This window comes from Pseudophryne corroboree, chromosome 7 (assembly GCF_028390025.1).
Source record: "Pseudophryne corroboree isolate aPseCor3 chromosome 7, aPseCor3.hap2, whole genome shotgun sequence".
NCBI classification, from domain to species: Eukaryota; Metazoa; Chordata; class Amphibia; order Anura; family Myobatrachidae; genus Pseudophryne; species Pseudophryne corroboree.
In genome coordinates this window covers 417,807,274-417,825,760 of record NC_086450.1, presented here as the reverse complement: position 1 = coordinate 417,825,760, position 18,487 = coordinate 417,807,274, and the positions used below count along the sequence as shown (strand labels likewise).

The 18,487-nt window shown below is 46.8% G+C and overlaps 1 protein-coding gene across 1 annotated transcript in view; it reads left to right on the top strand.

Moving 5' to 3' along the window:
* The first annotated feature begins 3,777 nt into the window (after positions 1–3,777).
* XPO6 (exportin 6) overlaps positions 3,778–18,487 on the top strand; it is a 92,140-nt gene continuing 77,430 nt past the window's right edge. The window contains exons 1-3 of the mRNA XM_063934774.1: positions 3,778–4,637; positions 7,026–7,116; positions 10,501–10,613. Coding sequence (XP_063790844.1) covers positions 4,635–4,637; positions 7,026–7,116; positions 10,501–10,613 — 207 coding nt within the window. The 5' untranslated portion in view covers positions 3,778–4,634. The remainder of the gene's footprint in view (positions 4,638–7,025; positions 7,117–10,500; positions 10,614–18,487) is intronic.

Below are 18,487 nucleotides of genomic sequence, written 5' to 3'. Positions count from 1 at the left end.
AGGGGGAAAAAAGGTTAGTTAGTGCCGCACAGGACTGTGAAAATTTATTTATAATGGGCTCTTGAAAAATTTGTCCCTTGTAAACCAACAGTACAAATGCATAGGACACGACTGTATCGGTAATCAAGGAGGTTGTTGGTGGTGCACCCAGAGTCAATGATATATATCAAGGTTACAAAGGAAAAGAGAGACTCTTTGTTGGGGCACGCTTAAAAAACTAAAACTTAACTTTTAATATAAATCTCATTAAAATGTGGTACACCAGATCAACACACGTATATATATATTTTTTTATATTTTTTTATAACACTTTTGAGAGAAGGCCATAAACTTGTAATGGTCCCTTCTCCCTTGTGTTAATTTTAAATTATTAAAAGAAAAGATTCTCAATCATGAAATAATTAAGAGTAATCAACCTACAATTAATGTAGTTAATAAAAATGACAGTGACACCTAGGGTGAAAATTTTGGAAATTGAGTTTAACATAAAGTGCATAGGCATTGCATATGTTGTAAATACGCTGCGATAGTGATCCTTACATATTTACCTATGGAGAAGATATATCCTGGTAAGGGTTAATCTGCTGCTTAAAAGTTTATATAACAATAAGGTACAATGAATGAGAAAGCAATTACTTATTGTAGACAAGTAGAGAGTCAGAGAAGCTAAATAAATATGAGAAGGAAAATGTAGGTGTGAAAGTGGTAATGGTCAAAGGTTGCTCCAACACCTCTGCTTGTCACAAACATAGAGATATTGATGACTACACCTGATATTCCCTAGCAGTCTCCCAAATAGGTACTAATCAGGCTATTCACTGCTTAGCTTCCAAGATCAGGCGAGGTTGGGCGTACCCAGTGAAATATGGTAGTAATGACACCTAAATGGTGAATACAGTGGTATATGGTTATTGGCATATACCAAAGGTAGTACCTCTATTTTTCATCATTGTGCGCAGTCCTTCTGTTGCTTCTGCATTGTCGAATGGATGTATGACTGGCATCAATAAATGAGAGAGTACTGGAAAAGAGATATAGAGTCTAGGAAACGTATAGGTTCAGGGCCCGTCCTCTATTATCCACCGTCAGCCACATATAACATGTGGCAGACATAGGAGAGAGAAATGGGTTTCCTGTGCCTAATGAAAAATAAGTATGAAATTACATAGGTATCTTAAGCCCTGACGACAGTAAGAAAATTGGAAACTTAAAAGTTTACTGCTGAAGACATAAAGGGGATTTTTGAAATATTATGAAAAAGAAAATTATATAAAGTAGAAGTGATATTAAATGATTGAAATTGATAAGTAGCAGATTAGGCAAATCTTAGATAATTAAATGATATAAATTTCATATTATACGATACCAGGAGATGAGTGGGCTGAGCCGTGCACTGCTCAGCTCCACTGGACACAGACGGCCGTTTCACCGGATGGTGGCTTGTTCACTGCTCCCTCTGACTCCACTGAATAGACGCTGTGCGCATGCGCACAGCGTCTATTCACCGCTGCTCTGCTAAGCAGAGCAGCGATTGACAGAGCCTCCCAACTGACCCCCCCACCGCGGGACACTGTGGCCCGCGGGTGTGACAGCGGGACAGTCCCCAAAAAACGGGACAGTCCCCAAAAAACGGGACTGTCCCGCGAAAATCGGGACAGTTGGGAGGTATGCACATACATGCACAGCTCTGTGTACCTTCTGCACTCTGGCACTGCCACACTTCACAGCAAAGCTCTCTGCTTCCTCCCATGCTGCTGTGGCGTCTGTTCCCCTCCGTCTGCCGCTGATGAGGTCATCAGCAGGCATCAGGTGGCCCTTTCTGACCAATGAAAACCTTTTTCATGCAGCCAGAGAGCAAATTCCCTGGTCGCGCCTTTCAGACTTAACCCGGGAAGCCAACCCGGGAAGAAAAACCCGGTAAAATCCCAGGTCAATTGCAGGGTTGGCGACCCGGATCACATTCCCGGGTCGGTGCCTTTCAGACATACCAAATTCCCGGGTTGATGCGCGTTCATGTGTAAAATCCCGGGAATTTAGAGCATGTCTGAAAGGGGTATTAGTGATTTTCTCATTGTGACACAGCAGCTCTCCCTGTCCCGAATTAATGGATCTGAAATGTCAGGAGGTATGAAAAACTGAGAGATACACGCAGGTTACATTAGCGCACAGATGAATGCATTAACAACAGGAAAACACATACACATATCTGACAGTCACTCATGTGATCAGTGTCGGATTGGGGCATGAAGGGCCCACTGGGGGTATGCAGTTATAGGGGCCCATACTTAGGGATGTGGCCAGCCTACAAAGCATACTTGCCTACATTTTAGTTCTCCTCTCCGGGAGAAGCCCGAGGAGGAGATGCTGCAGGAGTCTTCGGGGGGCGGGGCCGGATGGTGACATCACCAAGCCCTGCCCCCACATAGGCAAAAGCCGCGATTCGCGGGTCCGTGGGAAGGGGGCGGGGCTAAAATGACACAATTTGCATAATTTTAACCCCTTCCCCACCCGACGGACCCGCGAAAACGGGAGATTATCTCTCCATCCTGCTCGCATCACTAGGGTGCGAGCAGGATGCGGGAGACCTGCCTAGTCTTCAGGGGGTGCGGGGGGCTACCCCAAAAAACGGGAGCCTCCCGCAGCTTCCGGGAGAGTAGGTAAGTATGCTACAAAGGGTGTGTGGCCAGCCTCCACAGAGGCTTGAAATACACAATAGTTTAGTGCAGTGTAATGCAACATATCTACCATGTATAATACAAGTGCACAGTCTGGAACCTGATCCCTAGAGGAAGGAGTGGGGGCCTCAGGCAGTGGATCCTACTGGTGGTTTCCCTGGTACCCCTGTGGGCCAGTCCGACCCTGCATGTGATTGCCAGGCTATTCTACCTAGGTTTGGCTTGTCTTTGGGCTTTCTGGGAATAATTTGGGTTTGAACTGTGGCATCACTAGGGGGTGCAGATCACACCAGGTGACACTTTCTGACGGGGTGACACCAAGCGCAGCGAGAGTCTCTGTGGGCAGCCCAGCATCTCCGGGAGTGCTTGGCGTGCCCACCAGAGTGGTGAAAACTGGGGCATGCCATGCTTTCTTTCAAGGGTTCAGATTTGCACTAGTGACACCACGGTTTGGGAATTCACAATTGCTACTTTTTCCACGTCAGAACGTCAACTCATGGAGTGGCTAACGTGTCCCCATCTCCCCGCGATTTGCATCATTATACAGCGGAGGTCAAGGATATGTGAAGCGTGTCATTCAACCCCCGGGCCATCCACTTCACCTGGGAGGTGGGCAGCATGTGGGAGACGGACCAACTCTGCCTAGGAGAGCTCCCTGAAATTTAGGACTCTCCCAGATTTTACAGGGGAGTTGGGAAGTATGCATACGGAAGACCTTTTCAAATACACCAGTCGGTGTCTTGGTGCACTAGTGTGGCACTCTCTGAGAGGGCATGCTGGAGCTTGTAGTGCCACAGCACCTGGTGATGTGGCCTATGACTATGCTAGGCAAATTATACAGGAAAAACACATGCCTTAAATCTCTATATACATTTACTGCAAGTGACTTGTGTAGCAATCCCCAGCACTATCCCCATGCCTGTATGTCAGTGTAAACAGTGAAACCTGTCACTGTCAGACAGAACAGCAGGTGTGTGAGTAACTATAGAACCTCTACCAATATGGCGGGGCCAGGGCGCAGTCGGCAACCACGTGATGCGTGAGGCCGGCGCGACCTCGCCGCACACCACCGCTCTTATTGGCCGGCTCTCTGAACCTGGATTCGCACTGCCTCTACCAAGATGGCGGTTTCACGTCTCCTGCCACGGTGATTGGATTACCATGCCCAGGAACCCCGCCCCGCTAGTCTATTGCCGTTATCTTATTGGCTCCGGGCCCGGCCCGGCCTGGACAGCCCAGGGTGACTTCCGGAGGAGCGGGGGTGTACGGCGCTATCAATTGAGGGAGGAAACAGAACGAGAAGCGAAAACGGCAGCAGGGCCAGCCCCTCCCCTCGTCACCGGAACCGGAAAGCGTGGTCGAAAGGGAGAGCCCCCTGGGGATTGGTGTAAACTGCCCCCCCTCCCATCCTACTACAGTTATCTCTGGTTGGGTGTGGCCCTGACACTGACAGGGGCCACAGGAGGCACGTGTGCCATTGGTGGTCTGCTGGCACCTTCCATCAGCATCCACATCTGGGCAGACCCCCATTAACTTCAGCTCTATAGCCCCCACCCCCTGTATTCCTGTATATGTGTGTTATATATAGAGCACAGCCAGCCTCTGACACAGGCTCCACACCCCCTTCCTCCCCCTGCCAGGGATGGAGTGCCCTTTATAGGTGATTGCCCCATCTGGGGCTGTAGAGGGGTAGGCTTCCCCCCCCCCCCCCCCATCAGGGGGTGTATATCATATTTTAGAAATTAATTAGCTGTAGTGTTATTGGCATGGCACCCATGACATAGTTTTATTATACCTCACCCCGGTATTGATACGTAGTAGGTGACAGCGGTGCCAATACCATTGCAGTGCCATTGTATTGCCAGCCGGTGGGCACCCACTGAGTTTTGTGGTGGGGTGACATGAGCCGTGGGAGAGACGACGGTGCCCAGTGACCCCAGTGCGAGAATAAATAGCAGCATGGTGAGTACCCGCTATAGATAATGATGCACATGTTTTAGGTGGGACTGTTGCTGGCATAGGGGCAATTCTAGAGTAGGTATTTCTCAGATGGAAAGGGTTATGCTGTACCGTTAATTTGGGTTGCCTTATAGAAAATACTGCTGTGCTGTCAGGTGGACGCTCGTTCTGTTGGTCACGGTGTCATGGGTTCTGTGTAAGTTTACAGAAATGACAGCTTCCTTCTGAACTTCTTTCTTCTTTGCTCCTTATTGCACTGTTGTAAAAGTCATCTGGATGTCTCTCTGCCTCTGAATAGCTGTGATGGGGCAGAAATCCATTGCAATGGTACCATGGAGAGATTGTCATGTCGGGGAATATGCTTTTTAAAACATGGTGGTTTATACAGGAAGCAGTGGACCATATACAAAAACTCTACGCCATGTTTGTGCGTCAAGGCAATATTTAGGAGCCTGCTTCTTGCTGGTTATTAGGTACTAGTGAAGACACTGAGGCAAGAGGCACTATAGGCCTCATTCAGAGTCTGACACAAGTGCGCAAATATCCGTATTGCCATAGAAATCATTCGCACCCTGCATAACACGCTAGTGGCGCTTGAAAGAGTGGATGGCCAGATCCATCCATTGACGGACCACTCTTTCTGTGAAATGGGCAGTGGCTGTGTGAATGCACAGAATTGATCCATCTCACTGGCTTACAGACTGAGATGGGATGCCTGTTTCAGATCAGGGTCTTTCGCACCCAGCATTCAGTACTGGCAAGTCCTAACTGTAAGTATGACCGTTACGGATGGCAGAACAGTGGACAGGCTGGCCCTCTTCATGCAGCCACACGGATACTCACATTAGCATAAGGTAGTAAGCAACCTGCCACTGGCTTATGCTGAAGTGGCCGCAGATGAGCCTGACTCAGAATCGGCCTCCGTTTCATTTGTACCTCAGTCATGTCACAAGCTCTTGGCAATTTAAATGGCACATTTACTAGTTTCCTGTCTGTATGTAGGTACAAGTGGACTAACCTGGCAGCATGATGTCTTGTTATATAGAATACACTGAGGAGTCTGCTTATGTAACAAACTAAGGGCCTGCTTCAGTGCTGTACACATGCTTTCGCAGCTGCAAATTTGTGAGAAAATCTGCAAATGTCGCAGCCACCGGGAGTTGTATAGAGACACCCATATTCTGCGTCTATGACCCCGCCGCTTGTGTACAAAGACGCAACCATCAGACACAAATCAGGAAATGATTGCCCATTGGAGTATGGTTGTGTCTATGTTACCTTCGTGCTCAGGACCTGGAAGTGACAAAACGAGAGGGCAGGAGAGAACTTCCGCCCTTACAGCGCCTAAATGTTTTCTTCGTTCCCCGTTCTTTTAGGGTAAAAAAAAAATTTCTATGCAGCATTGGACTCTCGCCACGCTTCGGGCCCGGTGTCTCGCTCCACTCCCCACACTTTACTATTCCAAATAGATTGTGACATGGACCCAGGGGGTTATGGGAAAGGTCCTCTCCACGAAGAGAAACTAGACGCTACCATTGGAGTATCCCTATAGTTGTGCAGCAGGAAGTAAGATGCCAGAGACCTTTCTACTGTGTACAGTTGAGGTTCTCAAATGTGTTCCTCAAGGCATCCCTACGGTCCAGGTTTTAAGTTAAGTTTATCCATGCTTGGCCACAGGTGACTTAATTAGTACCTCAGTCAATTTGATTTAACCATCTTTGCTGAGCCATGGATATACCTAAACCCTGGAGCATTGGGGTGCCTTGGGGTCTGCATTTGAGAACGCCTTGGTTTATGGGATTGCAGTCGTAAGCAGAGACACGCCCCCAAAATTGTTGTGACACCCCTTCGTCATTGCAGCCACTCCCTCGCTACTTCCCCCAAGTGGTCCCTGACTGTCACTCACTCTGCTAAGCAATCCTCTCTGCTACGAGACCATGTTGACACTTGCTCAGTGCGGGTTAGACCCACGTACCAATAATCACTCAGCAGGTTTGTGTCCATCTCTGGATCAGGTCCTAAGGGATCAATGTACTAAGACCTTGGAGAAAGATAATGTGGTCGGAGATGAAGCACCAACCAATCTGCTCCTAACTGCCAGGTTACAGGCTGTATTTCCAAAATGACAGGAGCGGATTGGCTGGTACTTTACATCCATCCACTTTATCTCTCTCCAAGGCTTAGTACATAGATCCATAAATTTGTTATTTAGTGGCCATGGATTACTCACTTGACTTATAATCAGTCCAATTTTATCTTCATACAGTATAAAAAACCTTTTCACATTATGTGGAATTGCACACAGAACATCTTTTGGCATATATGAAAAGAACAGATCTGACTTCATATATTCCCCATGTTCCGTAATAAGACATTTGGCTTTGTTTGCAGGCGTCGGAGGAGGCCTCACTGAGGGCCCTGGAGAGTCTGATGAGTGAGTTCTTTCACACGAGTACAACTAACGAGCGGAAGAGAGAAATTGGTAAGATAATACTGCCACCGACAGCGTATGTATTTGGCTTTTATATGGCTACAGCATATACTGTGGTGCTTTACAGTTGGGAACAGTAATAAAACAGGACTGTATAATGACAGACAGACAGAGAGGTAAGAGGGCCCTGCTCGCAAGCTTACACTCTGTGGGGAAATGGGTATTAATACATAAGGATAGGTGCTACTCTGTTCGTCCAGCCGGATGGCAGAGATTCTTGATGGGCTGTATGATCCAGTTACACAGCACTGTTGTCCTAGGAATAGAATAGGAGGATGTGTAAGTGCAGAAAGAGAACATATGTAATGTTATGTGTGGACTGTATAAGGGAGGTAATTGGTTAGGAAAGCTTATTGAGGCTGTTGCACAAACGTTATTTATTTTTATTTTTCTCCATATGTGATTTTTACCTTTTATGACCTATCTCTGGTGCTGAGGCTGCCATTGGAAATATAACCTGAAAATAAATGCCTGGCGTATAATTGTTGTAGGGATGACCATCGATGATCCAAATCGTTGATGGTCTATGATCATCTCTTACACAAGACACTGCTAAAACCCTAATCCATGCTCTCATTATCTCCCGCATTGATTATTGCAATAGTCTTCTTGCTGGTCTTACTAAGAAGAGACTCCCACCATTACAATCCATTCTGAATTAAGCTGCGAGGCTAATATTCCTCGTTAGACGTTCATCCTCTGCAGACCCACTTTGTCAGTCCCTCCATTGGTTACCGGTATTCTACCGTATTCAATATAAAATACTGTTACTTACACACAAGGCTATTAACCATACTACACCAACATACATCTCTTCACTTATCTCAAAATATCTCCCAACCCCGGCCCCTTCGCTCTTCATAAGATCTACCTCTTTCATCCACACTCATTACTTGCTCCCATGCACGATTACAGGACTTTCTTCGGGCTGCACCCACTCTGTGGAATGCCCTACCATGTACAATAAGACTCTCCTCTAGTCTTCAAACCTTCAAGCGTTCCCTGAAAACTCACCTCTTCAGACAAGCTTATCAAATTCCAGAACCGCTCACATTACCTTCATAGCTCTCCTATCCAATTATATCCTCACAGTCCAGTCCACACATCCCCCACATATTTTCTTTCTTCACGCTCCTTTCCCCTGAACCTGGTTCATCACTGCTGTGATGTGATATCATGCAGCCCACAAAGAACCTTTACAATCTGGTGAACAACTATGCAATAGATAGCACCTGTCCTTGTGTATCAATGCCTATTTCCCCATAGATTGTAAGCTTGCGAGCAGGGCCCTCCTCCCTCTGTTTGTTTTTACCCAGTTTTGTCTTCTAATTGTAAAGCGCAACGGAATTTGCTGCGCTATATAAGAAACTGATAATAAATAAATAATAAATAAATGACAGTGTTGGATACTTTAGCCATTGATGGGTGAGAACCAGATGGTTTCCTGTCATAGGGGGTAATTCCAAGTTGATCGCAGCAGGAAATTTTTTAGCAGTTGGGCAAAACCATGTGCACTGCAGGGGAGGCAGATATAACATGTGCAGAGAGAGTTAGATTTGGGTGTGGTGAGTTCAATTTGCAATCTAAATTGCTGTGTAAAAATAAAGCAGCCAGTATTTACACTGCACAGAAACAAAATAACCCATCCAAATCTAACTCTCTCTGCACATGTTATATCTGCCTCCCCTGCAGTGCACATGGTTTTGCCCAACTGCTAAAAAATTTCCTGCTGCGATCAACTTGGAATTACCCCCATAGATGGTAAAGACCAACCAGATAGTAGTTGTTTTTGTTTTTTTTATCCCCTCTACATTGTGCTGGGACACGGAGCATAGCTCCACCCTGTGAAACCCCGCCCCCGGTCATTGATTGGCCAGCAGCCCACTCCATAGTGAAGAAGGGATGGCAATCGGTGGGTGAATCCATTGATGGTCCCCTAGCAAATGTTTCCATACCATCAATGTTAACCATCGATGGTGACCATCGATCGATAACTCACTAATGGCCTTCTCTAGATCGTTATATCTTGCTGAATCAATGGGCTGTGGGTAATAAGTATCCAGACTGGTTAGTGATTATGTTGACACCCTTGGCTAAGTTAACTTTTAATATATTTGCACGGGCATAGTGTTCACATGCAAGAAGTAATGTAAGTGTAACGTTAGAAGATCTGTCGCCCAGAAGTTGAAATTCTGGTTAATAGGCACATTCTGGAGACTGAGCCCCAGGGGGATGTACAAGCAAAGCTGAACGGCTGCGTTAGTCAGAATGTGTGAATTTTGGCCCAGTGGGCGATACGAGGCTGGCTACATGCATACACATGCCTCTGAGAGGGATGGGGGATGGGGAGGGGGTTGAGAACATGACAAGGTAGCAGGGCTCTTGAACAAGACAGGTTGTTGGGATCTTCTTTATGGTGTACCATGGATATTTGGGGTCAGTGTGGAAATTGGGTCCTACAGATTATGGATGAGTTATCCACGTTCCTTGTCTCAGTCACTATCCGTCTGTATATCAACAATTGGGCAGGAACAGTTAGGTATTTTTTTGCATGTTGCACTGCAATCATCTACATAGGTTTGTTTTTATACTTTTATACCATCAATTTACAGCTTGTCATCCCGCTGTATAGCTGACAGCTCACACGCATTCATGTCTGCCAGCTGACCCGATGTCGCTTATGTTGGCAAAAATGAGTAAAATGTTGGAGAACCACACTATCAGATATCCCTACTGGGCATTGACTGTAATTGCATCCAGAATAAGTTCCCAATGTGTTTTGCCTATTGTCTGTTATGTCTGTCTGTCATCTGGTTTGTTGACTATCTGCTGTGGGGAAAACTACCCTGGCTTTCTGGCCTAATGGCAGGATTGGACATCTTGATTGGTCAGTGTATCCAAGCTATATGTGTTTGTCCTATCTGTGCAAAGTCAGATTTGGTCCATTGGGGAAGAAACCTATCATGACCTATTCTATTGGGTCATTTGTCCATTCTGTATATTCTGTTTAGAACTGGGCACCTAGCCGTGCTCTGCGGACTTGGTAGGTCCGTGGCGGAACCAGATCAGTACAGGTATAGCCACCTACGTGTGCGATGTGTTACTAATCCGGTAGTTTATACATCATGCCTAATGCTGGCATCCTATTATAGTGTCGCAGCCACTATGAAGCAAGTGTCCTGTATATAGCCAAATTAGCATCCAGATAATTGCACGTTGCTTGACGCTGTTTGTTATGCTGCAAGATAATATATGCTTTGTACCTTTCCATATTGGTAAAATAGAGGAGAATATGCACTTATGAATTTATTTATTACAGCAGAGCTGTTCCTGTTGTATGTACCTGCTAATCTTACCCTGTTCTCTTCCCTACAGAGTCTCTGTTGAATAACTTTGCTCAGCAACTTGGAGCCTGGAGGTTCTGCTTCTACTTCCTGTCCAGCTCGCACAATGACTACGTCCTGATGTACAGTCTCAGCGTTTTCGAGGTGAGAGCGCCTCGCTTTTTAGCTGCATCGAGACGCATTGCTGGCTTGTTGGATTGCGAATGTTCTTTTCAATATTGTTTCTCTATCGTCCTAAGTGGATGCTGGGGTTCCTGAAAGGACCATGGGGAATAGCGGCTCCGCAGGAGACAGGGCACAAAAAAGTAAAGCTTTTACCAGATCAGGTGGTGTGCACTGGCTCCTCCCCCTATGACCCTCCTCCAGACTCCAGTTAGATTTTGTGCCCGAACGAGAAGGGTGCAATCTAGGTGGCTCTCCTAAAGAGCTGCTTAGAGAAAGTTTAGCTTAGGTTTTTTACTTTACAGTGAGTCCTGCTGGCAACAGGATCACTGCAACGAGGGACTTAGGGGAGAAGTAGTGAACTCACCTGCGTGCAGAGTGGATTTGCTGCTTGGCTACTGGACACTAGCTCCAGAGGGACGATCACAGGTACAGCCTGGATGGTCACCGGAGCCGCGCCGCCGGCCCCCTTGCAGACGCTGAAGAGAGAAGAGGTCCAAAATCGGCGGCTGAAGACTCCTGAGTCTTCATAAAGGTAGCGCACAGCACTGCAGCTGTGCGCCATTTTCCTCTCAGCACACTTCACACAACAGTCACTGAGGGTGCAGAGCGCTGGGGGGGGCGCTCTGAGAGGCAAATAAAAACCTTATTAGAGGCAAAAAATACCTCACATATAGCCCACAGAGGCTATATGGAGATATTTAACCCCTGCCTAACTTCAAAAATAGCGGGAGACGAGCCCGCCGAAAAAGGGGCGGGGCCTATCTCCTCAGCACACAGCGCCATTTTCTCTCACAGAAAAGCTGGAGAGAAGGCTCCCAGGCTCTCCCCTGCACTGCACTACAGAAACAGGGTTAAAACAGAGAGGGGGGGCACTGATTTTGGCGATATTGTATATATATAAAAGATGCTATAAGGGAGAAACACTTATATAAGGTTGTCCCTATATAATTATAGCGTTTTTGGTGTGTGCTGGCAGACTCTCCCTCTGTCTCCCCAAAGGGCTAGTGGGTCCTGTCCTCTGTCAGAGCATTCCCGGTGTGTGTGCTGTGTGTCGGTACGTGTGTGTCGACATGTATGAGGACGATGTTGGTGAGGAGGCGGAGAAATTGCCTGTAATGGTGATGTCACTCTCTAGGGAGTCGACACCGGAATGGATGGCTTATTTAGAGAATTACGTGAGAATGTCAACACGCTGCAAGGTCGGTTGACGACATGAGACGGCCGACAATCTATTAGGACCGGTCCAGGCGTCTCAGAAACACCGTCAGGGGTTTTTAAAAAACGCCCATTTACCTCAGTCGGTCGACGCAGACACAGACACGGACACTGAATACAGTGTCGACGGTGAATAAACAAACGTATTTCTCATTAGGGCCACACGTTAAGGGCAATGAAGGAGGTGTTACGTGTTTCTGATACTACAAGTACCACAAGAAAGGGTATTATGTGGGAGTGAAAAAACTACCTGTAGTTTTTCCTGAATCAGATAAAATAAAATGAAGTGTGTGATGATGCGTAGGGTTACCCCGATAGCAAATATTGGCGTTATACCCTTTCCCGCCAGAAATTAGGGTACGTTGGGAAACACCCCTTAGGGTGATAAGGCGCTCACACGCTTATCAAGTGGCGTTACCGTCTCCAGATACGGCCGCCCTCAAGGAGCCAGCTGATAGGAAGCTGGAAAAATATCCTAAAAAGTATATACACACATACGGTGGTTATACTGCGACCAGCGATCGCCATCAGCCTGGAGATGCAGTGCTGGGTTGGCTTGGTCGGATTCCCTGACTGAAAATATTTTATTCATGTACAGCATTTAATAGGATGCATTCTATATATATGTATGTGAGATGCACAGAGGGATATTTGCTCTCTGGCATCAAGATAAGTGCGTTGTCCATATCTCCCAGAAGATGTCAGGGACACGACAGTGGTCAGGTGATACAGATCCCATACGGCAGATGGAAGTATTGCTGTATAAAGGGAAGGAGTTATTTGGGGGTCGGTCCATCGGACCTGGGGACCACAGCAACAGCTGGGAAATCCAACCTTTTTTACCCCAAGTTACATCTCAGCTAAAAAAGACACCGTCTTTTCAGCCTCAATCTTTCCTTTCCCATGAGGGCATGCAGGCAAAAGGCCAGTCATATCTGCCCAGACATAGAGGTAAGGGAAGTAGACTGCAGCAGGCAGCCCTTTCCCAGGAAAAGAAGCCCTCCACCGCGTCTGCCAAGTCCTCAGCATGACGCTGGGGCCGTGCAAGCGGACTCAAGGTGGGGGGGTAGTCTCAAGAGTCTCAGGGCGCAGTGGGATCACTCGCAAGTTGACCCCTAGATCGTACGAGTATTATCCCAGGGGTAAAGATTGGAGAGTCGAGACATCTTCTCCTCGCAGGTTCCTGAAGTCTGCTTTACCAACGGCTCCCTCCGACAGGGAGGCAGCATTGGAAACAATTCACAAGCTGTATATCCAGCAGGTGATAATCAAAGTACCCCTCCTACGACAAGGAAAAGGGTATTATTTTTCCACACTATATTGTGGTACTGAAGCCAGACGGCTTGGTGACACATAGTCTAAATCTAAAATGTTTTGAACACTTACATAAAAGGTTCAAATCGAGATAAAGTCACTCAGAGCAGTGATAGCGAACCGGAAAAAAGGGGACTATATGGTGTCCCTGGACATCAAGGATTACCTCCATGTCCAAATTTTGTCCTTCTCATCAAGGGTACCTCTGGTTCGTGGTACAGAACTGTCAATATCAGTTTCAGACGATGCCGTTTGAATTATCCACGGCACCCCGGGCCTTTTTACCAAGGTAATGGCCGAAAAGATGTTTCTTCAAAGAAAAAAGGCATCTAAATTATCCCTTACTTGCACGACCTAAAAAGGGCAAGTTCCAGAGAACAGTTGGAGGTCGGAAGAGCACTATCTAAAGTAGTTCTTCGACGGCACGACTGGATTCTAAATATTCCAAGAATCGCAGCTGTTTTCCGACGATACGTCTGCTGTTCCTAGGGATGATTCTGGACACGGTTCAGAAAAAGGTTTTTCTTCCCGAGGAAAAAGCCAAGGAGTTATCCGACCTGTCAGGAACCTCCTAAAACCAGGAAAGGTGTCTGTACATCAATGCACAAGAGTCCTGGGAAAAATGGTGGCTTTTTACGAAGCAATTCCATTCGGCAGATTCCATGCATCTTCTGTGGTGGTTGCAAAAGGCTCATCTATTGGAGGGCCGCAGATTCGGCATACAGGATTTGATCCTGGTGACCACGGACGCCAGCCTGAGAGGTTGGGGAGCAGTCACACAAGGAAGAAACTTCCAGGGGGTATGGACGAACCTGGAAAAGTCTCTTCACATAAACATTCTGGTACTAAGAGCAATCTAAAATGCTCTAAGCCAGGCGGAACCACTCCTGCAAGGAAAACCGGTGTTGATTCAGTCGGACAACATCACGGCGGTCGCCCATGTAAACAGACAGGGCGGCACAAGAAGCAGGAGTGCAATGGCAGAAGCTACCAAGATTCTTCGCTGGGCGGAGAATCACGTAATAGCACTGTCAGCAGTGTTCTTCCCGGGCGTGGACAACTGGGAAGCAGACTTCCTCAGCAGACACGATATTCACCCGGGAGAGGGGGGTCTTCATCCAGAAGTCTTCCACATGCTAGTAAACTGTTGGGAAAGACCAATGGTAGACATGATGGCGTCTCGCCTCAACAAAAAACTGGACAAGTATTGCGCCAGGTCAAGAGATCCACAGGCAATAGCTGTGGACGCACTGGTAACACCTTGGGTGTACAAATCAGTATATGTGTTTCCTCCTCTGCCTCTCATACCAAAGGTATTGAAGATTATACGGTGAGGAGGAGTAAGAACAATACTAGTGGCTCCGGATTGGCCAAGAAGGACTTGGTACCCGGAACTTCAAGAGTTGGTCACGGACGACCCGTGCCCTCTACTTCTGAGAAGGGACCTGCTACAACAGGGTCCCTGTCTCTTTCAAGACTTACCGCGGCTGCGTTTGACGGCATGGCGGTTGAACGCCAGATCCTAAAAGGGAAAGGCATTCCAGAAGAAGTCATTCCTACCTTGATTAAGGCAAGGAAGGAAGTCACCGCGAAACATTATCACCGCATTTGGCGAAAATATGTCGCGTGGTGCGAGGATCGGAGTGTTCCGACGGAGGAATTTCAACTGGGTCGTTTCCTACATTTCCTACAATCAGGATTGTCTATGGGTCTCAAATTGAGATCTATTAAGGTTCAAATTTCGGCCCTGTCAATATTCTTCCAAAAAGAATTGGCCTCAGTTCCTGAGGTACAGACTTTTGTTAAAGGAGTACTGCATATACAGCCTCCTGTGGTGCCTCCGGTGGCACCGTGGGATCTAAATGTAGTTTTAGATTTCCTCAAATCCCATTGGTTTGAACCATTGAAAAAGGTGGATTTTAAATATCTCACATGGAAAGTGACTATGTTACTGGCCCTGGCTTCCGCCAGGAGAGTATCTGAATTGGCGGCTTTATCTTATAAAAGCCCTTATCTAATCTTCCATTCGGATAGGGCAGAACTGAGGACTCGTCCGCATTTTCTCCCTAAGGTGGTATCAGCGTTTCACCTGAACCAACCTATTGTGGTGCCTGCGGCCACTGGCGACTTGGAGGACTCCAAGTTGTTGGACGTTGTCAGAGCCTTAAAAATATACATTTCAAGGACGGCTGAAGTCAGAAAATCTGACTCGCTGTTGATACTATATGCACCCAACAAGTTGGGTGCCCCTGCTTCTAAGCAGACGGTTGCTCGTTGGATTTGTAACACAATTCAACTTGCTCATTCTGTGGCAGGCCTGCCACAGCCTAAATCTGTTAAGGCCCATTCCACAAGGAAGGTGGGCTCATCTTGGGCGGCTGCCCGAGGGGTCTCGGCATTACAATTCTGCCGAGCAGCTACGTGGTCGGGGGAAAACACGTTTGTAAAATTCTACAAATTTGATACCCTGGCAAAAGAGGACTTGGAATTCTCTCATTCGGTGCTGCAGAGTCATCCGCACTCTCCCGCCCGTTTGGGAGCTTTGGTATAATCCCCATGGTCCTTTCAGGAACCCCAGCATCCACTTAGGACGATAGAGAAAATAAGAATTTACTTACCGATAATTCTATTTCTCGGAGTCCGTAGTGGATGCTGGGCGCCCATCCCAAGTGCGGATTATCTGCAATACTGTACATAGTTATTGTTAACAAATTCGGGTTATATTGTTAAGGAGCCATCTTTAAGAGGCTCTTTCTGTTATCATACTGTTAACTGGGTTTAGATCACAAGTTGTACGGTGTGATTGGTGTGGCTGGTATGAGTCTTACCCGGGATTCAAATTGCCTCCCTTATTGTGTACGCTCGTCCGGGCACAGTACCTAACTGGAGTCTGGAGGAGGGTCATAGGGGGAGGAGCCAGTGCACACCACCTGATCTGGTAAAAGCTTTACTTTTTTGTGCCCTGTCTCCTGCGGAGCCGCTATTCCCCATGGTCCTTTCAGGAACCCCAGCATCCACTACGGACTCCGAGAAATAGAATTATCGGTAAGTAAATTCTTATTTTCTCGAACGTCCTAGTGGATACTGGGGTGACAGTACCGTGGGGTATAGATCAGATCCATTGGAGCCTGGCACTTTAAGTAATCAATCAGTGTGTGCTGGCTCCTCCCCTCTATGCCCCAATTAACCCCAACTTTCCCCTGCCATATTCTATATGCAATCTTTATTAGTGGAGTTGCGTTCTCAGAGCCTTTAGCTTATAACTCTGAATACCTGGATCCAGCTGATGTTGTTGAGCGCAGAGTCAGACCAATGTAGAGCTGAAACCGGTGGAGTAATAGAGTGGTCATGGCTGTCGCGTGCTGTATTCGTGGGGACAGACTCAGCCATAAGTAATGGCCTCCGGCGACATTATTGGAAAGGTCTAACTGATTTTCTGCTTATAAGTCTATGGAGTTTCAAGCAAATATCAGCTACTGTAATTGGATGTTGTGCACGCAGTGCGAGTTGCCGGAAACAGATAGTGCCTAAGTAATTGTACTGCGTGATCTGCACAGTAATCATACAAAGTGCTGTCACTCTAGTGATGGTGATTGTCAGACTATTTTGACATGTATTCAAAACATAACTCCATGAGTAACCTCCTAAATTTAGAATATCGAACATCGATGCTGGTCTGGAGAAGCTGTTTGGTCCATAACACACCAGGAGCAATGACCGACGCCCATCACTGCTGTGGAATTGGGGATGAGGGATATCTCTACAATATATTCTCGCCAGGCAACACTAGTTGGATGATTACACTTCCTAATGCGTTTTGCTACATAACTATAGAAATAAATGCATAGGGGAATGTAGTCATGATGTCGACTCCACAATACCAACTGTTGCGATGTCAACGTTATTGAAATGTCAGCATTGAGCACGTCCGCTTCTGCAGAATGTCAACATGTTAAGCTACAAGAGGTGAGGGCTAGGGTTAGACTAGGGGGACGGTTAGAATTAGGCTACAGGAGGGGAGGGGAGGGTTAGGGGTAAGCAATGCTCAATGCCAAAGAGCCGCAGATCCACAGGAAGTCATCAGGATGTTACCTCCAGCCCCTGGACTCTTCAATGGAGCCGTCTGACCCGCTGCACCATGTGGGTCACCACTAGGCCACGGGGGTGTTTTGTTGACATTCTAATCATGGGCCTGATTCAGATGCCGTTGCATTGCTGACGCAGCAGCGATCCTTTTCAGTGACGGAACTGCAAAGCAACGCAAGTGTAGCAGCCCAACGCAAGTAAACAGACGCCCACTGAAGCCAGTGCAACATGCTCAGCAACTGTGTACTCCATATGTGAGGAGTATTGCCTCCCTGAGTGCCTCCATGGCAGCACAGAATAGCTGGCGCCATGTTTTATGCGTGCAATATCAGTCGCACACCAAAATGCCCCCAAACTCTCATGACACACCTGCGTTGTTGCAGACACTCCCCCCCGTTATCTCCCCAAATCGGCCTTTACCTTTTGATCACTCTGTGACTGGTTCCTTACTGCGAGCAGCATTGCAAAAGGAACTCTGACGTGTGCGTACTGCGGCCACAGTGCATGTGCAGTCTACCGCTAATCGCAGAGTTGCGATACCATCGAAGTTGCGGCCGCATCTGCTGTTTGCTCTAAAAGTGGTAGTAGTTGATAACCATGTTATTCCGCACACTATTCTTAGTGAATTTTTGTGTTACGTTGTTTTCTATTGAAATGACTTTGATTTGGCTATTGCTAATACATTACTGATTTGCAATACATTTTGAAACAGAAATAACTGCCGTGTGTTTGTGCCGCTGCTCTACTGCTTAGTTTAGCCAGCCAGCCATTGGCCTATGTTGGTGAACAGAATTGAGTGGAAATTCAATTTTATTGAGGTTAATAATACTGTAGGAACCAAACAATTGCCAAATTATTTGATTTTTAGCATTTTTGTAACTTTTTGGGAAAAAGACAAAACTAAAACCAGTAACGGATGAAATCCAAAACCAAATCTAAAACCAAAACCAAATGATGAATTAGAACAAAAAACCAGCAAAAATGGTCCTGCACTGATCTCTAAAAATAATCTGTATCCGTGAATTGGGGAATTTTAACATGTAGAATTTTCTGATTCCCCCGACTGATCCCCAATTGTCGATGATAGGTGGTTTAGAGCAGGACAATGACTGATGTATGGAGCCCTTTAGTCTGATCTCGTTATTGGCTCTTTGGCTGATCACCCACATCCCACAGTGAATGGCTATCAGTCTGTTGCGTGCATGGCTTCCTGTTTATGGATAGATACAAGTAGGTAA